The sequence below is a fragment of the Leptinotarsa decemlineata genome, unplaced genomic scaffold, assembly GCF_025532065.1.
Source record: "Leptinotarsa decemlineata unplaced genomic scaffold, Ldec_3_MD MMD2_tig00001064_RagTag_RagTag, whole genome shotgun sequence".
Classification (NCBI taxonomy): Eukaryota; Metazoa; Arthropoda; class Insecta; order Coleoptera; family Chrysomelidae; genus Leptinotarsa; species Leptinotarsa decemlineata.
In genome coordinates, this window is record NW_027412558.1 from 5,461,965 (window position 1) to 5,487,398 (window position 25,434).

General features: G+C 34.7%; 1 protein-coding gene across 3 annotated transcripts in view; it reads right to left on the minus strand.

The window, feature by feature from the left end:
* Positions 1-25,434, minus strand: part of tinc (transmembrane protein tincar) — a 252,546-nt gene that overhangs the window by 41,120 nt on the left and 185,992 nt on the right. For all 3 annotated transcript variants that reach the window (XM_074175557.1, XM_023162041.2, XM_023162040.2), the window contains exon 8: positions 19,127-19,418. In XM_074175557.1, coding sequence (XP_074031658.1) covers positions 19,127-19,418 — 292 coding nt within the window. The remainder of the gene's footprint in view (positions 1-19,126; positions 19,419-25,434) is intronic.

Genomic DNA, 25,434 nt, shown 5'->3' on the forward strand with positions numbered 1-25,434 from the left:
ATCATGTCGCTGAAGTTGCAAAGGCTGCTTCTCAATAGCTTAACATACTGTTCCGAACCAGAAAACTACACATCTCAGCAACTTTTGATGCTTTATAAAGCTTAGATCAGACCTTTCTTTGAAGTATTGTTCTTATGTTTGTAGCTTCGCCCCCAAGCATACCCTGAAGTTGCTAGATTCCATACAGAAATGAAACACTGATTGGAGACACAAACATCACTTGCAACCTTAATAGTTTGGAATATTGAAGAGAGGTTGAAGATTTGTCACTATTTTATAGATACTTGCGTGTGAGGTGTTCAAGTGACTTGGCACCTTTGATTCCACCAAGAGGGTACATATCAGAAATACGAGACGGAGTATGACTGCTCATCGTTTGGAGGTTCAACTCAGTACACCTCGAATTTTCCTGTTCAACAACTTTTCCATTTGAAGAACTGCGTTTATGTGGAATGAACTTCTTGAGAACGCTCTTCGAACTGAATTCGATCTTCAGGGATTCAAATCCAACGTGAATCGCTACTTTCGCACAGGCACCGCTCTTAGAGCGCCTCAATAATGTTTCTGTAGTGCGTGTGTTTTGTCCTTGAGGAAACAGTTCGATTTGTTGTGGAGGCATTGAGTTCTCACTGAACTTTCAATGTCTGTATTATTTCTGTATACTTCACCAACAAGTATATCGTCTTCAGATATGAGTGTCCTTGTATACATACAGTTCATCACAATTAAAAATCGTATATGAACCCGAAATAGGCTTGGATCCGTTTTTATTTCAACACGATTTTATTAGCTTCACTTGTATGCATGTATATTTGTGTGTTTGTAACTCTCAAGCTCGGAATCTGTATTTGAGAGAACTATTGACGTTATCGCTTGATCTATTCGCGGGCAGATGGCGCTATACGTAACCTCCTTGATATGTCGATATTATTGCTTGATCTATTCGCGGGCAGACGACGCTGTACGTAATCCCCTTGATACAATTCGAACTCACTTTACATGTATTTCTTCATTTGAAAAAAGTATTCCAGAATCGGAAAATATACGGCTGATTGATCCCAAAGATAGATAAAATGAATATGGTTAAAAAATACTAAAAATCACGCTTTTATAGCATACGAAACTAAAAAATGAAAAATTAATATAGTTTAAAGAACTAAAAAACACGCTTTTAAAGAACATGGAACTGAAAAGTTGATTTTTTTTTAAATAAGCTCAAAACAATAACGAACGAAAAATACTAGTAGTTTTGTGAAAAAGCGTGGGCGCTTTGTGCCATATTTTTTGTATATCAAGCGCCCGTCGCTCTTTACACAATAATACCACTATTTTTCGTTCGTTATTGTTTTGAGCATATTTAAAAAAAAATTTTTAACTTTTTAGTTCGATGTTCTTTGAAAGCGTGTTTTTTAAACAATATTTATTTTTTATTTCGCAATAATAATGATTGTGATGCAATTGAGAATGGATTCAGTGTTGTAGAAGTTTAGATGGAAAATAAGTTACAATAAAAATTTACACCTCATTACTTTAAACTTCTGCAATCACAGCAACTCTTCAATTGTGAGTGAATCATCTACATAATTGGTCTGTACGATAAAAAATTGTGTTTTACACCTAATGATGATGAATCAGGGGATGAAGTAGGCTATTATAGTGTGCTGTTCAAAAAATTAGGTGAAAGTTCAAATTTCGTGAGCTACGTATATTCGATTAGCAATTTTTTATTTTTTTTCGAGTTGGTACACTTGTCTCGAACATATATTCATAGTTTTAGCTGTTTGGCATGTTTGGTTTGTTGGTGAGATGCATAAAAGTTAGAAGTGTTTTGAGTGTTTGGCGATTTTCTGTTATCGAAGAAATGGATCAAAGAATTTGCATCAAATTTAATATAGAAAAAACATCGAGTGCTCAAAAACACTTGAATTGTCCACAGTGACATACGATGATTGTACTGTGAGTGAGAAAAATGTTTATAAGTGGTATAAGCTTTTCAGAGAAGGGCGAGAAGAAGTGAATGACATCGCTCACCCCAACACATCAACAACCAATGAAAATGTTGAGAAAGTGGAGGAAATTGTTCTGGAGGATCCTCAAATCACTATGAAAGAAGTTGGTGAGGATGTCGGCATATCGGTTGGCTCATATCATGCAATTTTTTTGGAAATTTTGGTCAGCAAAGTTCGTTTAAAAATTGCTGAGTTTCGAGAAAAAAAAAAACGTCGCATGAGTATCGCTCAAGAATTGTTGAATTACGTCTACGGCGATCCTGGTGACGAATCAATGCTTTATGGTTATGACATCGTCCAAATGAAAGAGCCCAGGAGGGCCAAGACCAAAAAAGAACGCACCTGCTCTCTCATCATCCCTTTTTCGTAATTTTTTTGCCGAAAACAACACCGTAATCATGCCTCAGCCACCATATTCACCACATTTGTACCCTGTGACTTATTCCTGTTCCCAAGATTGAAGAGACCCATGAAAGGACGGCGTTTGGTGACGATTGTATAGAGATGAAAACCGAATCACTGAGGCAGCTCTAGGGCATACCAAAAAAGTGCATAACAGAACTACTTCGAGGATTCGAAAAATCACTGAAACAAGTAAACAGAGTAGTATTTTGATCCTTTCTTCCCAACCCACCTTCCTCAAGAATTGTTGTTTGAAAATGAAGTTCAGGTTCTGCAAAATGTGGAGGCCCGATATAAAGTGAAAGTAGTAGAGATTTTCAAGATGATATCATACAATTCTGAATAGTCGAGTATTTCGAGTCGAGTATGCATGACACAAATGTGTTTGCGATAATTTTTTTTTCAAATGATGTATCAATTATAGGGGTCCTGTTGTAGATTCTGAAGTAGGGATAGTTGAAGATGAAGAGGTTAATAACGCAATGATGACTTCATCAGTGAAAGGGTATTCCTTCAAAATGAAAGATGAGTGACAAGTGAAAGATGGATGGAATTTGGAATTTTCAATTTCAACTATCGTAACAGTTTTGAATTATTTGTAATGTATATGAAAGTTGATTCGTCATTATTATTACCGATATTCTTTTGCAAATCCCAAATAATAATATTACACTTCGATAAAACAAGCAAAAAATAATGACGCAAATGAAAAACTATTGAAGAAAATACAGATATAGCAACAAAAAGAGGTAGATAGAATAGGAAGGTTCAGAGTGAGCGATGATTGTGTCTCAAAAAAAGGGGGGGTGGAGATGAAATGAAAAGGAACAATGAGTAAAACGAGCACACTTTTTTCTCCCTTTGAATATTGAAAATGTCTGTGTAGATCTATGATGCACAATTCGAAGTGGAGACATATACAAACGCACCGGTTATAAAATTGTTTACAATAAAAATAAATAATATTAGTCATTTTTCTTGAAACAATACATTGGATAGACAATGGCTGTTAAAATAATGAAACTGAGGAAATACCAATGAAGCACAATATTTGAGTTCCTTTGTTGGAATGCCTTTCGGTTTTTTCAGTTGTATTCGACGAAAATCAAAGTTAAAAATGGCACAAGAAATAATACATTTGGCTTAGGATTTACAATTCATAAAACCTAACAATGAACTCGTGAAATTCTTCATTCTTTTGTAGAACTACTACTCTTTATCATCAGAAACAATCAATCCTCACAGAATATATTTGAGGTACAACATTGTGAGTATCATGTCTTTGTTAACGTATCCAATCATCGAACCGGGATAGCTTTTAGTCATTCGACGTCAACATGAAAAAAATCTCGGTTGGAAAGAGTCATACCCCAGAGGTTTAACTAAAAGTTTTAAATTCATTTCGCACTTTATTCAGTTTCCAATCCCTTTGTTAAACTTCTTGAACCTATCGAGTAACTACATAAAATACATTGTTCTGATTCAGTATTGCCAAAAAACTTTTTAAATCTCCCTGAGCTGTTTCTATTATTCAGACTGCAGATATAAGTGGATATTTTGCATTTCAACAAAAAAGGGAAACGGTTGAGGATGATGAGGCATTTCGCATAATTGCTGTTTCTAGAATACCTGTCTACAAAAGTTAAGAACAACATTCATTCCGCGGCAGGAAATAAAAGGAAGCTTAAACTTTGGTAATTTGGACTGATGATGGCAAATGAACGAACGAAATATTGCTGGCAAAGTCTTCTTAATTTAAGAATATCAATGCTCTCATTAGTCTGTAGATAAGCTTCCGTTTTGAGAGCAGGCATTCATTCTTTGAACTCAGCTTTGCTCGAACGATTCATCATTTCCAGATGCGTATTTTGAATAATTTATCCGTAACTCAAATGAAATATACTGGGTGTCTCAACAGTGCGTAACTATTTGATATGTCAGTAATGTTTATCTGGTATATTGTTATTATTGAATATTGTTATTCTCGAATATTGTTATTATTCAAGAATAACAAACATCATGACGGCAGGTAGAAAATAATCAATGAATATGTTATTGACGTTTTACTTAATCTAGAAGGAATTCTTAATCAAAAAGATATTCTGAAAATCAATGGCCTTCAAACCTGAGCTTATGTCCCAGTTTTCACATTTGAAAAAATATTTAGTAACGGGAGTTATTCAATTCTAATTGCTCATTTACTAAATTACCCGAATTGCTGAATCTATTTATTTTTAAACATTCTAGAAGATTGAGTTTCAAACTTTTCTTTTCTAGATGTAATACGTCGTATTCATGATTGAACTCAGGTCCTTCTGCTAAGAGGTGGTTTGCAAATGTGGAATAGGTCTTTCTATTTACAAAACTACTTCTATGCTCTTTGAAGTTTTGTCTTTATTGTTTTTAAAAAATCCACTTAGACTATTATTCGTTCTGTACGCTACATTTACTCATTCTTTCTTCAGAAAACGGGCAATATTATTGGTTGGTTTACCCAAGTATGACAATGTTCTATAACTGACGTTATGACATCTTGAATTTGTGTAGACCTGGTCTATGGCTTGCTATTGTAGTGTTTTGGAAAGAATGGAGTTCCTAATATCTACCTTGTAACCGTTGCCCGCGATTTGTTTGATCAAACTTGGCTCTTTCTGGAAATTACTCTCAGACAGTGGAGTCTGTGGAGCATACTATTGAATGCAGCAATTTTACATCGTCTTTAATAATGTCTACCGCAGTATTAGACGAAACGTTAGGTATGAAAACCTGCAGATCACGGTAAAAAAAAAACGGAAAATAGTTTTCACATAGTATTATACTGTTGATGAAAAATAACACCCGCACCTTCGCCAAATCGGTCAATTCAGAATAGAATATAATTGAATGTGAGTCATTTATGGCAAAGGACATATTTTTTTTTGTCAGACAGGTCGATAAAAAATCGAAAAATAATTTCAGAGGTACGCCAAAACATGCTCATTCTACATACACTCTCCTGGATACTTTTTCCAGGACATTATAAGTTCGTATTGCATGACTGTGGAAAGTTTTCGCTGCACATACAAACAAAAACAATGGCAACTTCCACAAATGTAGCCACAAAACGCAAACAATGTCGACCGCTCGAAACACACCGACTCATTGTCGGTTTTATCTCTAGACAGTCTTCTTACAAAATTTTCTTTTCATTGGCTTTGGAAGTTTCCGCCAGTTTCGACGTAATAAAATACCGAACTCCGATGAACAATTGCAGTCGCTTTCGGTGATATACAGCTTTACACAAAGCTTCAAAACTATTTCCCGAGAGGCTTGGAACTTTCAATTAAGTTTATGAAAGAGTATCTTTTAAAACAGCGATAAACGTGCCGAGCTTTGTTATAATCAAGTGGTTTTCCTGATGGAAGAGCCGACTCTAAATGCTCGGTGATGGATTGTTTTCAGTCATCAGCTTAATCGTCCGGAGTTTTGAATTAAGCTTACCCAGATGCTCAACATTCTACAAGGGACAATAGATATCGATTTTATCACTTTTATTGAAAAAGAATAATTACCGAAATGAACAAAAAAGTATGATGATAGAAAGGCAAATAATGAGTGATATTTTTGCTGGTATCTTTTTGGTAACACTGTTTTTGACAGATCATGCGTGAATCGTGTCTTGTGTCATTGACGAACTTGTTCAGTTTGGTCTATAATTCAACCATGAATCGACTTACGAATGAACAACGCTTGCAAATTATTGAATTTTATTATCAAAATTCATGTTCGGTGAAAAAAGTGCATCGTGCACTTCTTCCAATTTACGGGCAGTTTCGTCGGCCTACTGAGGGAGTTATTCGGAATCTCGTGACTAAATTTCGAACCCAGTTCACATTATAGGACATTAAACCACTAACACGCATACGTAGAGTGAGGACCGAAGAAAATATTGCGGCTGTATTCGCCAGTGTTCGTGATGACCGTGAAATGTCGATTCGCCGCCGTTCGCAGCAATTGGGCCTCTGTTACTTCACTACGTGGAAAATTTTGCGAAATGATTTGGGTTTTAAACCCTAAAAGATACAGCTGTTGCAAGAATTGAAGCCACACGACCTTACACAACGTCTAACATTTGGTGAATGGGCGCTGGCAAAGTTGGAGGAAGATCCACATTTTTATCGAAAAATTGTGTTCAACGACGAAGCTTATTTCTGGTTGAATGGATACGTTAACAAGCAAAATTGCAGCATGTGGAGTGGAGACCAGCCACAAGCATTGCAAGAGTTACCGATCCATCCTGAAAAAGTCACTGTTTGGTGTGGATTATAGGCCGGTGGCATCATCGGGCCGTACTTCTTCAAAGACGACAATGACCGGAACGGTACTGTGAATGGCGAGCGGTACCGTGTGATGATTGACGACTTTTTGTTGCCCTAAATGGGAGAATTGGACATGCCTAACATATGGTTTCAACAAGACGGTGCCACATGTCGCACGGCACGCGAAACAATGGCCCAATTAAGAGCCGCCTTTCAGTGAACAGTTTATCTCACGTTTGGGTCCCGTCAATTGGCCGCCTAGATCGTGTGATTTAATGCCTTTGGATTATTTCTTGTGGGGTCGTATTAAGGCTCATGTCTACAGGGATAAACCAGCAACGACTGAGGCTCTGGAAGTCGATATTGGAGCATTTATACGCGAAATACCGGTCGATATGTTAGAGAGAGTGTGCCAAAATTGGATCTTGCGCATGGGCTATCTGAAGCGGAGGCATTAAATTATATTGATCGTTCTATCGATTTCAATGAAGATTTCATCATTTTTTTCAAATTTTTTATGTTGTTTTGAAAATCAAATCCTATCCCTCTTAAAAAATCACCCATTAATTGAATTGAACAAGTTGGCTTCTTCTTGAGAACATTCAGAAGATGGCGCATTGAAAATAATATAGCAAAGTTTGAGGCTTTGCATCTAGAAATAACAAAAAGCTTCTTACATGAAGGAAAATATATTTGAACGTTGATTCCATTATTATAACTCACCCATTTAGAAGAGGCGATAAAATCAAAAAATCAAAATCATTCATTCGCACCCGCTACATAGCAGCCATCCTTAACGATATATGTACACGTCACATACTGTTACATTGAACAAAATATAATAGAATGTCACAAACACTGATAGTACAAAAAAACTGACAAACATGTGTAACTCACAGATAAAAAGTGAATCGAAAATCACCATTGAAATTCTCTAATGAAGTAATAGGCTTTGCACACAGTAATTAATTATTCAGTTCCAGTTTTTTGAAACGTTGAGGAAGTTTATTGAATATCCTCATTAAATATCCTGTAAATGATCAATTTTGATGAAATAATTCTTTATGAAAGTAACTAAGTCAGATAAACAGGTCCTAATCAGTAATGAATCAAAAATGAATCCGAATTCGATGCTCTAGCACAAGGGTCGGCAAGTAGTCTTGGGTGGGGTCCAGATACTGTGAGAATATTTTGACAAGGTCCAGAAAAAACAACGGATAAAAATTAGGTGCTACCTATGTATTATTTTGGTTTCAAATCATAATCTGAATTATAAAACACGAGACCTAAGATTAATGTGATAAACTACACTGACGGTCTTAAGCCAGTTTTTATGGTTTGGTTCTCGATAGAAACAGCAAATTCAAGTGTGTTTTCTAGGTGGGCGTCTGTCAATATCGAACGATATATGTTTTTCAAAAAATTCAATTTCGAGAAAGATATCTCACATACGTATGTTGAGCCAAACAAAGTGGCCAAGTTTATAGCTAGTTTCTTGCAATTTATATGTTTGCCCAAAATTCTTCAGTGAATACCGTTTTATACATTTGCAAAGAAACATCTTCTTGCAAATCAATTAGCTCTATTCGAATTGATGGCTTTGACAGATTCAACAACTTGGCAACCACATCTGTCCATTCTGCCGCACAAACACAAAAACAGGCTAGATAGGAAGCTAATAAAACCATATTAGATGTGGGTACTTGTAAAACAGGTTAACTAGACAACTTATTGGAGTAAAATAAGTACAAGTTGAATACATGTGACTTAAAAATATTAGTTTAATCAATAAAGGCATAGTATACCTTTTCTACGTATCAATTTACACTTGCTGTACTACAATATATGGCGGTCCAAGGTTCAACCTTTCGGTCCGCGGTCCGTCTGTTGCTGACCATTGCTCTAGGTTCGGATTTCCACGTATCGAAAACGACAAATTGAGTATTCCATTGAATAATTAATTCACTGCTGCCTATGTAGATCTAGTTTCTTCATCAGAAGGTGGTGATCTGATGTATCAAAGGATCAAGTACAATTATTGCAATCGGTTGACCATGATTAGTGGCAGTCAGAATATAAGGTGATATTTTCTAATAATGTTGTTTTTAGAAAATATTTGGTCTCTTAGCACGGTCATCTCAAGTATCTTGACGTAAAATACTTATAGTACTCGACACGTTACAGACACTAGGCAAATTTATAGATTTTAGCACAATATCATTTATATACAGTGTGTCCAAGATAAGGATCCTAAGCATGGGAATCTCAGTACCTGTTGGAGATACAGCTCAAAAATAATATGGTCCGACGAAAGTATGGTCACTAATAATGGTATCTTCAACCGCCGCAATACGCATTACTGGGCTCAGTAAAATCCGCGTGTTAAGAAAATATCAAGACATCAAGAACGTTTCGGGTTCAATATGTGGTGTGCAATTTTAGGAACTAAAATACTAGGTCCGTTTTTTTACTATAATTCTTTGACCGCCGCACGATACCATCATTTATTGCAAAACTATGTAGAAGACTGTTTAGATAATTTACCTCTGGCACAGGTCAATAACTGTTGGTTTCAACAAGACGGTGCTCCTGCACATAATTCTAGACAAGTTCGAGAGTATCTTTCGCAGCGATTTCCTGGAAGGTGGATTGGAACCTTTAGTGAAGTGTCTTGGCCAGCGCGATCCCCTGACTTAACTCGTCTGGACTTCTTCATATGGGGTTTTGTTAAAAACCGGGTTTACCAACATTCTTTTGAAACTGAACAGCAGTTACGAGAATGTGTAACTGTTGCATTGAACAGTATCACACCAGAGATGTTACGTGACGTTAAGTTATACAGTTAGAAGATCATACTTATGTTTGGAAAATAACGGAAACCTGTTTGAACACCTCCTTTGGATTAAATAAAAAATGCGTTAATTTCTTTGTTGTTTTCATTACTTTAAAAAACCTACTTAAAAATACATTTTAAAAATAGAAAAAATGCAATTTTTCCTTAAACTAAAAAGAAAACAATGGCATGTGTTACATCGTTGAATTCGTAATAAAAAATGGAATCAGATACAGGGTGTACTTTTTTTTCGGGCTATTTAAAAAAATAAAGTTGATGATGGTTTTTTGAAAACGAAACGTCGGATATAAAAACTAAAAATACCATCGTGTAGTACCTTGAAAGTGCCAATGGAAAAGTGTTATTCGTTTTTTGATATCTTTTCAAATAAAGTCAGAAAAAAATAAAATTGATATTGTCAAATTCTCGTTTTTCCCAAATATCTCAACAGGCCATGAAAATTCTTCAAGTTTCTAAACGGCATGTAAATAAGCTTTGAAGAACACAACTTTTTCCTAATTTAACCTAAGCTGTATCTCCAACAGGTACTGAGATTCCCATGCTTAGGATCCTTATCTTGGACACACTGTATACCAAGTGATCGAGTAATTTACGATATATTATCAAATTTTATTTCTCATCGTACTAACAATACGATTGACGGAATTGAAAATGTGAATCGGCCGTTATTCTGCTTGGTGGCTTCGATAGCGTAGTTGGTTAGAGCGCCTGTGCAAAGAAACGGAAATCCGCGTTGTGTTTGGGTTCTAATTTCCAAAATATCTCACCTCATCTGAAAATTTAAAGATGTCGCCAGTACAATAATATTTCCGAAGTGAATTCAGTTCAGGTTCTGTTTTGGAAGTTTGCTGAAAAATGTTTTCTTTTAAGTTGAAGACACTGAGATCCAAAGAAAGAAAATGTAAATATCAGTGAATTTCATATAAGCCTTTCACTCAATAACTATGGTGATATAGTCCTTATTTAGAATAACCAAAGTGGTAACATGGTTTTTTTCAAAACCTCATCCCTTTGATCATAAGCATATGAATCATGAGTGCCGCATGAAGGACGAAAAACATAATCCATCCTCCAAAGTCCTTAGCACCAGAGTTCTAATCTGCGTTATCGAACAAACCGATGAACCAAACCAAAATTAATTACCATAATCCCCAGCCGTCGAACGAATTGCAATACTAAATCATTCCAACATTTGCGTCTCTGTAATCACACCAGAAATCGATTTTTAATAAACTCGCTCTCGGTGTACTCACTCTGCCCGGGGAAATAATCTTCGGAACCTTCCGGGAGTCTTTAATCTACCTAACAAGTCGTCACCTTCAATGAAAACCGGAGTTGCATTCAAATTTCGACGTCTTTAGTTAGACGAGACGAGAGACCTACTTAGATAGCGATGGCGGGTTATTTTCAGAAAACAAGTGCACGTCGAGGATTACGTCGGAGAAATGAAGGGTGATAATGGTTAAATGAGGTTAGAGGTGGTGAAGCATTCAGGTGCAATCTGAAATAGGATTGGGGAATTAGTAAACGTAGAAATGATTTAACTGCCTACCATTGTCTACAGACAATGATCGCTCCTGTCAGTAACTTATCGTGCATTTTTTAAGGGACACAATTTTACATTTGGTAAGAAAACCCATTGATCACCTTTCTCTTGAAAAAACATTTCATTTCAATCTTCGATTGAGAATTCTTACAATTATTGTGTATCTAGGAGAAGATTTCCCAGTGTTATTATTCGATTTGCAAGAGCCTATTCGATAAAAGATTCATCATTCATTAAGAGAATCCCTTTTGATCAACTTGATCAACTATTCCATTTCAATCTTCGATTGAGAATTCCCACAATTGTAGTTTGTGTAGCTGAAGATTTCTCAGTGTTATCATTTGAATCGCAAGAGTCTTATTTGACTTTGAATCACGAAAGTCTCATTAATGCAGGATATATCATTCAGTAAAAAATCCTTTGATTACCTTTTAATTGAAAAAATATTTCATTTCAATCTTCGATTAAGAATTATCACAACTATTGTTTTTTAGTGTATTCAAATACGCAATTTTTGTACACAGCAAATGATTGTATACAGGTCCATTCAGTTGTTTCTGCAGTAAGACAATTTTAACTCAATTTTTTAAGTAACATATTTCACTAATTAACGAACGTTTTATTGTTTGTTTAATAACAATTTCACCCCATTCATTTCGAAAATATTAATTGAAAGTGGTATTTTTTTAACTTCAATATTGAAATGAACTACAATAAATACAGGAGATACTAAGCGGTTCGTTTGTAAGTGAAAGTAAAGAAGCGCAGTTTTTGTTATTTCTGACAATAATTGATTTATAAGATGAAGAAGGAAACCTCCACTTTTTTATCGGCATAAAAAAGTGGCCCACAAAGTATCTTTGATTTCTTTTGTGGTACAAGAGGTACACTTCAACATTGAAGTTTGAAAAATTACCACTTCCTATCATTATTTTTGGGATGAGTGAAGTAAAAATAACATTTGAAAAAATTGATAAAAAGTACGTTATTGGTGGAAAATTCCAATGAATTCGTATTTGAAAACTGAGCAAACAGCGTCTTTTGTTTCTCATAACAAGTTGTTTCTCAATATATCCATAAATGATGTCATATTGTTACCATATACAGTTCCATTCAAAATTAATAACTTAAGTTCATTTCTGATTCTTTTTCTCAGAAACAACTGGATGACAACGTGTAGAATGATTTCGTTATCACCCTGAATCAAGGATCAGTCAAGGTCAGTTAATTTTCAAATTGTTTTATTGGACCATCTTATCCTAATTTAATGTGATTCTCAACCATCTACGAAAACGTCTACCTAACCATTCTCCCACAAAAAAATGAAACTATTTCAATTATTTCCTCATTTCTACGTTCTATCAAGGAAATCCAGAAGTGAATTCAGATACATAAGTAGATAAATATTCACTGTTTCAGCTTCCTCTATAGGAAATAGTCAAGGAGTGTAATATCTGGTGGATGCGCAGGTCGTCCTACAGGCCCTCTCCTTCAAGCTTTTTATAAATGCCACTCTAAGGCATTTATACATCCTTCATCAAACGATTTTAAGACAAGTCACTGTTTTCTGAATTATCATATGGAAAAACTCTGAAACAGGCAGAACAGAGCGGTTACTTGTTAATTCTTTCTTTTGATAACTAATTCCATGTAAAATATAACTCATGGTTGTATTTAATTTTCATATGATTTTCAGAATTTTGATATTATGACGGTAATTCAAATCAGCGATGCTAGGTGGGATCACAGGAGGTGGGAGAGGAAAGAAATAATGACAAGGAATCATAAAGATAACATGAATCAGGAAGCAGCTGAAGTCGAAAGTTTCCTAGTTTTCAGTCGAAAACCTAGAGGTATAGACAAAAGTACAGAACTACAATATAAAAAAATGAAGAGTATGGAAAAATAAACGAAGAAAACCTCAAAAAGCTTCAAACTTTCAGTAACTGGGAGAAGGGTCAATTACCAAGCACCAACGAATTGACGTTGTTCATTTTTGTCAGTATTTACACATATATACGCACACATATACACATATATACGCACAAAACAAACTTATATACACAAACATATTATAGGTACTCTTATATTAACTCATTGAGTTTATATATTTTCTGGAAACATAGTGGCATGGATTTTGTGTCTCTCAGAAGAAATCAATCATTTTTTTAGTTTTTTCTTGGAAGGACAAGAATGCAGTAAACTTTTCAGGGCTACTGGGATAATGTTTAAAAGTCGTGGTGCAATATACGCAAAGTATCTCTGTCCAATTGCTTTCCTGGCTCGCGGAAAGTGTATTTTAAGTTAATTTCTAGTATTGTGGATATGATTGACGGTTTGTATACTAATTTTTTTATCGCTGTGAAGCATTAGTATGTTTTCTGCATTGAAGGTAGAAGGTATATTATAAGATAGTACTATTTTCAAATATCTCATTCGAGGAAGTCTAGTACATAAAGTGATTGGCGCCCAACGTAGGGCCGTAACTCTCGAAAAATTGTAATTACAACTAGTATTCGAAAAGTAACAAGTTTCTACACAATTGTTCTGAAAATTGTTTGTGATAACGCTGCTATATGATAAATGCATTCTCTTTCCATATCTAATCAATTTCTCAAATAAAAATAAATCCGCCACTAAAAATACCAGACATGATATATAGTTTCCAATATTGATATACTGCGTCGCCACATGAGGAAAAACCTTATGAACGGCACTAAATCAAGCGAATTCCAATGAAATCAGTTGGGACTCGACCTCATAACACCGGAAAATTTAATACACATCAGACCTGGCCATATCCTAGCATCTAGTAAATCAATTTCGCGTGCCGGCATCGGATTGAGTTTACGCTACCAGATAAAACAAATCAGTTTATCGTTTGTGGAAATTGTTTGTGACGTTTCGACTGTCGCTAATTTCCCGGCTGCTGTGAGCCGTATCATGAATCGCTTAATCGAAATACCTCACAGGTTTCCGGAATAATGGAAATTAATACGGAATGCCGGCGGAGTTGTTAAGACCGCAACACAATCTGAGAAGGTGAATAAGGGAAATTGTTGGAACTATAGGAAGTTTAGTCACTGATCCACAAATCAGCCACAACCAATGAATGAAACACATGTTTCGCAACTAAAAACGCAGAGAATCGTGTATTGGCAGTTAGGAACGAAACACTGCCTTGTGAAAAAGATTATTAATCCATCATGATTCAAAATAAAATTATTTACTCATATTTTACTCTATTCGTGACCAATCAACAATAAACAGGATATTAATTAGTGACCATCCCACCTTAAGATCCGGGGCAGATGTGTGTACCATTAACGCGACGCAAATTATGCGTTGTGACAGGCGTTATTGAAATATTCTGTCAAGAAAGAGCCGGAAATAAATAATTTATTTATTTACTCAAGGCAATGCCTATTTTTTATAGAATAATTAACAAGTTCACACATATGTATCTAACAGTAATCTAAGCTAGGTTCAAGGTGATGAGATATGTGATGAGATATGTATTTACGAATTCGATATGCAAACCAGTCAACAAGCTTCGGTGCCTACTAACTGAGCCTTAAACGAAAAAAACTCATCGATCAAAAGTGAAAGTAATGTTAACATTTTTTCAATTATCTACTGATAGTGAATGGAGAATATTATCTGAGTGTTATGCGGCGTCTGAGAGAGAAAAGATGTCAAACAAGAATATTTGAGATGAAACTCATCGATTCCTAATTATGATAACGCTTCAAAAGGATATCATTGTGAAATGATTTCCACAAAAAACTTCATGAGACAAAAAAAAGTTGTATTTCTAATTGCTTAATTCAAAGAAATAATGAAAATTGCACAAAAGTCAGTGGCGTACATTTTTAAGTCAAAAATATTCGTTCAAATCCCGATCGAGACGCCACTGGACTTAATAAATTGAATCACGTGGAGGCTAAATCAGCTCCTTGATGTTATAAATACCATTGCCAAATTACCACAAAATTAGGTAGAGGATATTTAAGATATTTACGAAAAACTTTTTTTTTATTTCAACACCCTGTATCTTGAGAACGAAAGATTTGCGGACCCATGTTTATATGAACATTTCGTCTTAAAATTACCTAAGGAAGCGTCTGTTGAGTTTATGGTACATACTTAATTAACACCCCGTATGTACTTTCATTTGAAAAGTACCTACTTGAAATATTTTCAATACCTGTGTTTCACATTTTGAAGCACATATAATTCTTCAAATATCGGTACTTTCATCGAGGAACTCACAGTGCTGAAAGTACTCGAAGTACTGGGTATTTCTGTGTTCAATTTTAGAAGATGTTTCAGAAAGATAGTGAATGGAGTCTAAAAGAAGATTCTTCGAAAGTGCTTTCGACCTTATTCCAATTTGACGCTTCATTCAGTCGAATTCCATCAAAAATATTTTCCGCAATTCAAGTTATTTGTGTCTTGATCAATTCAATTTCCTCGACGCACTCAAGGCGGCTTCCATTAGAACCGAACTTCACCACATAATGGCGGCAAAATGAACGGAGATAATGGATAAATGGAACCGAAAGTGTGACTTTAACAGGTGCAGTTTGGATCGAGTTCCGTAATTATCAAAACCGATGCCATATTTTGATTAATAGACAGGGTATCGACACATATCATATGCATAAACGGCACATGGTTGTGATAGTTTGATTGCAATTTCTGCATATTAATGAATAATTTAACGTGGAAAATGTATGTGGAATCAAATTTATATACATTTCAGGTTTGTTAATATATCGATTTGGAAGTTATTTGATGTACGAATATGCTCAAAATATGAACTAAATATTGGTGTTTGCACTACGACCATGTTTACTGCCTGGCCAGAGGAATACTTTTTGAAAAGATGAAAAAATGTAATGTTACTTGTCGCCGGAAGGGTGCTACCAACATTGTCAACCACCTTCAAATAGTATATCCATCATTCAAATTGAAATACACCTCAAACAGGAAAGAGAATACTGCATCATGTGTGCCATAAGGGTACCACAAGGTTCTAATCTTGGACCTCTTTTATTTTTATTTTTTTTTAATGATTTGGCAATCTCTTTGAATATTCATTGCCTATTACTTGCAGACGACCTGAACCTGTATTATAAAATCTACGACATTACAGACTGCTAACGTGTACAACATGAATTAGATTTTTGGGAAAAAAGTTTTTGGCTTTCTACCACTACATCTTGATACAAAAAAAAAGGGAATCTTCCAAAGAAAGGAAGGAAGTAATTTGAAAATAATTAACTCTATACATGGATGTGTAGATCATGCAAAGAAGTAACTTTCAGACACAAATTGAAAGAAAGTCCTCCTGAAACAGCTACTTTCATAAAAACATTGAATTACATACTTCTATATGAACACTGAATTATACAGAAGATACTTTTCTCTACTCAGTTTGTATTTCAAACATTCATTAAACATTCATTGTGGAATAAAATCAGATATCATTCACATGAGTTCTACTTTAAATGAATGGTAACAAATTGCACTTACATGGAACACTGTCATCCTCACTGGTATACATCGATGTTTCGCCGTAACACACTTGCCCTAAGGCTCTTCAGTACCGAATTGGATAACATTATAGAAAATACACTCAATTCATTCATGAATCACGATTTTCATTGTCACGGAATAAGCTTGATCTGCTTATGTCATCGATGACATCGTAATGACATTCATTCACCTATTTGATCTAATCCCAGCCAAGAGGAATCTTATTTGAATTGTAAGTACCTTCCACCAGATTTTCCAACATAACTGATGGTATTAAGCAACCCCTATTCCGGAAACTTCTTGGACCACCGTTCCCTTTCGATGTTGAAGCCTCAGCAAGACTTTTGCTTCCGGGTAATTCGTTGTGAAGTGAATTGTCAATAAAGAAAACTCAGATCTCAACATAATCCGATATTTACAAATACGTTCTTTCGTGTTTGGGATATAATGCCCTTTAAGAATTTCGGTTTTCGTGAGAACACTGGGAAATGACACTGAATCTGCAATGTATACCCTATTTGTGGATAAAGCCAGCTTGAATTAGATGTAATCAAACTTTGGTGTAATAACAATCGTCTACAACTGAACGCTTCCAAATGTAAAATAATATCATTCACAACAAAAAAGCGAACTTTAATGTACGATTATTCAATGAGCAATACTACAATCAACCGCGTACACGAGATAAAAGATCTTGGTATAACATACGACAGTAAATTAACATTTACAACACATAAGGAATATGACTGCTGATGCAAATATATGCTTGGATTCATTTACAGAAATGGCAAAAACTTCAAAAGTATTGCCACCTTGGAACTGCTATATTTTGCGTATGCCAGGTCTAAGTTAGAGTATGGATCTGTGTTATGGAATCCAGTTTATGACTACCAAAAACATCAATTGAGGGCGTGCAGAGGAAGTTCCTAAAATACTCATGCCTAAAAGTTGATGGACAATAACCCACGAGAGGCATAGAAAGGATGGAAACCTGCCATTTCTGAATGAAAGATTGATTAGCGATACAAACGTTTTGAGCGGAAGATTCCCAATAATACTCATTGAAATTTCATCATTATCAGATGTTGATTCCTTATTCAACTAACAACTTCAAGCAGTTGATCAATATTCGTATCATCCAATTGAAGAGATCCATTGACTGCAACCTTAATTCGTGAGGTTGCATTAATAGCTGGGCTGTTACAAAAAAAACTCTTTGTTATATGTCAAGCTTTCGGTATATTTAACACCTTCGTCAGGACAACTACAATAATAAGATTAAATATCTTGTAAAAAATATATAAATATGGAGAACTTACTAAAGTGAGAATAAAATATAATGATAGTTGATAAAAATTTTTGGCTGACAATGTCAAGTGGGAAAATTCTGAATGATACTCGAATAACTAGATCTTTCATTTTCTTTATCATATTTCAGTAGGTACGTGTAAATTTTGTGAGACTATCAATATCAGTTCGTTTATTCATTGAATGTTCTTCGTTATTAATATGTATCATTTCCAAAAATATTCTTTTAGTTGTATTGGTTTCTCTATCATTTTATGATCCTCCGAATTAACATGTTCTGTTAATGCACGAGAATTAACATTTCGTCTACAGTCGCTCTTATGGGAAGTGATGCGACTACTTAGAGGTCTAGGTTTGAGAATACAAGAATTTTTTGTATATATATATATATATTTATATAAAAGAATGTGGTGTTAGTTACAATATTTAAAACTCAAGAACGGATGTACCGATTTGGCTGAAAATTGGTGGAGAGGTAGCTTAGAACAAGGAGAGGGACATAGGATACTTTTTATCCCGTTCGACCACGTTTCCGTGAAGTCACTATAAAACGTGGTATAGCAAAAACGCATCTGACATGGAATAACAAAAGAAAGGTAAATGACAGGTAAACGTAATCTTGTCAATTTCGTGTATTACAAGGTGCTTAACGGAAGAGTGTAACCTAATAAAGAATGATTGAAATACTTGATTAATAAAAAAATTGAATTGATAAAATCAAAAATGTGCTTTTTTATTGCATCTTAGGCGTAAAAAAGTTTGCAGGGTCATCTAGTATTTCATAGATTCCACTCAAAGAATCAATTGTTTTTTGTACATCACAACGGGCATAAAATGCAATTAATTTTCCAATTCAAATCATGTCATATTCGTAATTATAAAAAAGTGACCAATGATTCACTAAATTTCGATCATCCTTCAAGCAATACCGAATACATACGAAGCTTGTTAGGCATAATTTGTGTTTACTCGACTAATAACAGTCCCCAAAGATTAATTTGAGCTATGAACGTCTCATATATCTTCACAATAACATCAAATCGATACTTTCCCCCAAACCACGACCGTACTTCAAGAAAAGTCCCTCAACATTCAATTCCCGTACGCTGCGTAATCACAATAGCCAACAACATTGCGAACGGAAAGATCCGCGCTTCCGCGCACTTACCGTGATTCTCAACTTGAACGTCCACTTCTGCTTGATAGTCAAGAAAAGCCATATAACGATCCAGAAGAACAGATGCAGTATGCCTCCGATGATGCATATTAAAGTGATGTCATCTAAACTTCCCCTGTACACGACGGTATAATCGTGGATGAGTGGGGCGTTGCATATGCCGATGGATAGAAGGACACACAGGGCCGCACAATGGGTGAAGTAGCTCCACAGGTTACTGTTCCCTTCCTCCTTGAGGGTGATTATTTTGCTCTCTCGTTGAAGGTTCAGGAAGGCATTAAACCTGAAATTAAAACACGTGTTCAGGGTAAATATGACTTGAAAATTACTTTATCCCACTTCTGCCACCATTCTCACTAGTGAGGCTAATCAGACGTGCGGTGTTTTAATTGGAGACTGGCTTCATCGAATCGAGAGGGTATTCGGTTGATGTGAATTAGGAAATGCTTCCAGCTGTTTGGAATACAAGTGGCACTTTAGAACTTCAAGTTCATAGAGATGCGGTCACTTGAAAAATATCGACGTAGTGAGTAAGAGAACAGATATTCTGAATGATGTGTTAACAAAAACATATGTAAAAGAATGAACCGACTTATAGAACGAAGGGTTTCGAAGTCTCGAATAGAACGTGAAGATGTGGAACCAGATATGAAAAAAAAAACAATATCAAAGAATATTTTGGAATGTCATTTGAACTGAAACAATAATAGTGATTTCTTGCACCATTAGATACACTACCGAAAATAATATTTCATCAGTTACATTTCAAAACTACACCCCACGATTTGATCTTTACAAACTTTATTTTGAAAAATATATAACAATATGTTCCGCTAGCACAGTAGCTTTTTCAAGTTTTTTATGCTTCAAGTTGTTCTTACATCAATCATTATATACTACAGGTAACCATAATTGATACTACTTCAAAAAAATTACCTTCCTGAGGTAGCTGTTCAAGTATGATTACCTGAAACATATTACCTCACATCTACATCGATAATTCTTTCTCGGTTTTCAAAAAAACAAGTTCAATAGTGGTGATCTATTCATCTCCAGTTGGTCATTCATTAGAATGTTTGAATTTTTAAGTTTATTAATTTCCATTGCTTCCAAATGATTCAGTTTCAAACCTTCATTTTCTATGTGCAAAATTTCGAACTCTTCATCAAAGATATGATTTTCTTCTAGAAGAAGATTTGAATATGTTGGATATGTTTTCTTATTTATATAGCTCGTATGATGTTCCTGGAGTCGATTCCTGAATGTCCTGCCCGTTTGACCAATAAATACCTTAGGGCACGTTCCACACTTCAATTTATATACTCCTATTTCTCGAATTTGGATGTCTTTATTATTTTAAGATAACTTTCCCAACGCATTACTTGTTGCAATTTTAATATCTAGTTTCCTCAAAAATGAAGACACTGTTTCCGTTGGTTGTAGAAAATACGTTAAAGCTCTATAGTTTTTATTAATTACCTTATAAATAGGAAAAACGTTTCGAATCGCTTTTGCGTAGACTTTCTTGGCAAGTATTTTGTTCATTAATTCGGCTTCAAGCTCATTATTAACCGCAATTTGTTTGATGGTATTGAGTTCTTTACTGAAATTATTTTTTGTTATCAGTTACAGTTTTCTAAATGAAGAAGTAAGTCATTAGGGTTGTAGTAAATTTGTTTATAACAACCATTTACTTGTACAAAGTCAGAACTTACATTTTCAAATGTCTATGATACCGCGTGTCACTTGAAGAAGAGAATGAACATGGAAAAATCAATAATGAACTATTGATTGATGAAAGTACAATATCTATTTGGTGAAATATGTAACGTAATGTAGGGTGTTATTGTGTATCTATTCATCACTGAATGTTTCGTGTAACAATTTCCTATCTGACAAAATGAGAACAATATCAAAGAATATGTTGGAATGTGATTCGAACTGGAACAATAACAGTGATTTTTTTGCAGTAATAGATATACTACCGAAAATAATATTTCATCAGTTACAGTTTTGCAGATGGAAAAGTAAGTCATTAGGGTTGTCGTAAATTTGTCTATAACAACCATTTACTTGTACAAAGTCAGATCTTACAATTTCAAATGTCTATGATACCTCGACTCACTTGGAGAAGAGAATGAACATGGAAAAATCAATAATGAACTATCGATTGAGTAAAGTACAATATCCATTTGGTCAAATATGCAATGTAATGTAGGGTATTATTGTGTATCTTATATTTATCACTGAATATTTTATGTAACAATTTCCTATCTGACAAAATAAGAACAATATCAAAGAATATGTTGGAATGTGATATGAACTGCAACAATAACAGTGATTTTTTTTACAGTAATAGATTCACTACCGAAACAGAACCCCGTTCATGATGAATTTCATCAGTTCGGACTTCCATTGTTCAATATTATGTAAAATTATTTGACATTCCTGAAACAACCGATACAAATGAAAATTAAAAAGAATAGCTGAAAATAACAATTATATCAAGCAAAATAACCCTGAAAAGAAATTACAGAGAGATAAAATACAAGTAAAAAAAATTAGGAGATTCCAAGCCAAATTACTTCACGACGTTTCGATTGTTAGTATCCATAATCGTCTTCGGGTGATGACTATATATGGGTCATTCGAGTACTGTCACTTATTATCTCTTTCTGCTTCACCGGTTCAGCGTGAGATGACCGTTTTGCGGGAGTTGGCCATTTTTTGCTTGATTGTCAGTTTCGATATGTTGCGTATCTCTACGCTAGCTTGGCTGAATACATTGTTGAACAACATGTATGCGGCTTCTTTGAATTTCCTCCTAAACCAGTGTTCCTCCCTATATATGATCTCAGCTTGGGACCACTGGATGTTATGTTGATGGGTACAAACATGCTCACCGATATAGGATTCACGGGGTATCCGGTGAATGCATTTCTTAGAATCGCAGTCCGCGTTTGGTGGCCTGGTTTTCGTGGGGCTGCTATGGATAGTGTTTCCAGATCTGAAGCAGATTCTGATGTTATACTTGGACCCATTTCTTTTCATTCTTTCTGATAATCCTCTGATGAAGGGAAGTGCAAGCACTGGTTGTAACGGTTTCTCTTCCTTGCGAGGTTCTTGGTGTCTTCTAGCCGAAGTCTTTCCACCATCGCTTTGAAGTATAGCGATTCCGTTATATTTGTTACATCTATCTATCCAGGGATTCCACAACTCAATAAGGATTGAGTCAATGCAACGACGTGCTTATTTATAATCCCGACGAATTGCGTTTTACAAAAGAATTTAGGAACCTATAAATAAAATTTACCCTAGAAACGTTTCTAATGGAATTTCACATGTAACCAACTCCCCCAAACTTGAGATCCCATTTCCATGCCGATGCTAGGAAACCGCGTGTGTATGTCAAAAGCTTTTGCCAGATCAATGGAAACATCAATACAAGTTTTTTCGTTATGCTACAGTGTCTCAGGTGCTCCTGCTTCTATAAAAAATAAATTGTGACTTCAAAATTGTGAAGCTTCATTGGAGTGAAATTAATATATTTGGGGCAGGTCGCAGAAAAATATGAAAATGTGGCTGTTCACGTCAATCTTTTCATTGAATTGAATGTGTTTTAAAGATGCAAACTCATATGACTCACTATAGATACTCTGTCCATCTAAGCAACAGAGTGCTCCAAAACATTATCATGCATAGTGCACGTGATCCCCCGGGCAAGGCTGCTTATACAGAGTCGCGTTAAGGAACGACAGATATTTTGTTTATAATATGCGGCTGGGTATAGGAATTTTTTAACGTGGAGTGTAGGGAAACAAATTAGCAGTTTCTCCAGATGTATCAGTACTTGATATTTCAAAAATTTTCAACTTTGAAGTAACGTATATGAAAACAGCACAAGCGTTGAAACTGACACTGTAACAATGAATTTTGCCAGTCATTTGCAGTTAAATCTGATTGGCCAGCGAAAGGAAGAGACGAGACTAGTTCATATTACACAAAAAATGCGAATGTGCGTAGTGATCATACCTTGATCATGCATCTATCTTTGTTTGGGTTGCTTTTTTTGTTGGATGGATATAGTTTAGTAAAATAAAGTAAGTAATTGCAGGACATGTCAGTTGGAACAAACGTTTTTTCGAAAAGTAACAAAAATTAGATTATTTTTTAATTTTTGTATTTTATATTTGATACTTTGTATTATATAAGTAGGTTTTTGGAATACAACTCCTTCAATGAAAATTTATTTTCATTTCTGGATAGTGTAATTTCTGTATCCTTTAATCACCTCTAAATGAACTTATATTGAATAAATAGGTTCAGGAAGTAAGGAATTTGTATATGAAAAAGATCATATTGAACTATATAATATAAAAATAAATTTGTATTTATATGCGTACTTTTTTCTCACAATTCTTAACGTCATTTCATTATAACTTGTTGATTCAGTTTGTTGCTGTTATTTCATTTGATTGAATGAAAGCAGCAATGAAAATAATATCATCAAATTAAAATCATAAAAAAAGGAACGACAGATGCAAAGTTAATTTAAAAATGATACACGCCATTCTGTTGGAATTTGAAACAAACTCCACTTTGGAATTGACGAGAACTGATGAACGTCTAAAAGAATGAAGAATATGCTGAAATATTTTGCATGCTTCATTAAATTTTGTCCGCCGAATGAATTTTGCGCATATTGACGTAATTCCTATGAGCCGTCGGCCCAAAATTGTTTTTTCGATGAACTTGTTTGCGTTCGATTTGATTCAAGCGTATGATGAAATGAACAAGCTATCAGGTGAAGCGGTATATGAAAAACACAATTTCGAATGAATGATAAACGAAATAACAAACAATATAAAAATAAATCTTTGAAAATGGTTTGATTAATCGTAAGTGATCAAATTTTATACGTGTTTTATGTCCAGTTGCCTATTTAGTTTTGCTCTTGAGAAAGATTATTGGGGGGATGATAATGTTTAGAAAATTACCTTGAAGTTTATCTGAAATAGGGGATGAGTGAAAAAATACCTTCTTGGGGATAATTTTGTATCTCTCCATCAGTTCACTTAGACGAAAAGTTACAAGATTCAACAAAAAAAAAGTAGAGATCACTTCTGTTATTCTTTCTCTTTCAGGTTGAATTAATTGGCTAGTAAATGTGATTTTCTCTAATCCGACTTCACCAGGCAAAACACACGTGAATTATCAGCTGTAATGAAAGAAAGTCAAAATGGCACTCATATTTCGGTCCTTAGAGCCGGATATTATTAATATATCACCAAACTTCACGTATACTTTTTGAAATCTTGGGGTCAGTGGCAGAAGGTGATATTTCTTGAAAGACTTCAGTTTTTTAAGATTAGTTAGACAAGTTAACAACAACAGGCAACTAGATGCCTATGAGAGTGTAGAAATAAGTAAACATAATAATATTATGAATAACGATAACGGACCAATACCAAATAGCATACTATATAGCTTGTTGAAATAATATTATTGGGTTTACTGATTACTACAAAAAGACACATTGTAAATATATTTAGATAGGCAATATTGTGAAACTAACTTTATATAGCTGAAAATTGTTCTATATATAGCTGTAACATTCAAACATACATAAGGACATATTGTAAAATAATAGAAAGGCCAATTGTAAAATTAATTTAGGGTGGTACACTTGTATGGGTGGTATTACTGATAACCTATCTGTATGATGTACAATAGCATAAATAGCTTCAGTTTTGAGAAGTTTCTAGTTTTATCTTCCTCTTGAAGATGATCACTTGGTGATCGAAACACCTGTCGAGGTGTAAAAATAACGATTTGGTGTTGGGAAAAAACTCCAGTAATATTAATTACTTAAAAGAGTTGAAATGAACATAGAGCTGATACAAACAATATGTTATATATTCAAGATAATGATGACCTGTGAGTAACGCAATTGCGTAATTGTAACATCATGTATATTCAGTTCAAATCAGTTTCAGTACCTTGATTGTCGATACTCGAAGTCCTTCAAAATCGAACGAAAAACGAAATTTCGCCTGATCAGATTCAAACATGGAATTCAATCCATCGTAGTTCAAGTAGACAAATCGAATCACCGGACCAGAAAGTTTGATTAACTGGATTAAACAGTGGAGCTTTCTGAATATACCCGCAACTCGAATAAAAAACCTAGGGCTGCAGCACGGAGAGGATTAGTTTTAAAACTGCGGGAATGAAATTAATCCCACTTCTGATTGTCATTTCGGTCTTATCGATTTCTCAATTGGAAATAATTATATTTT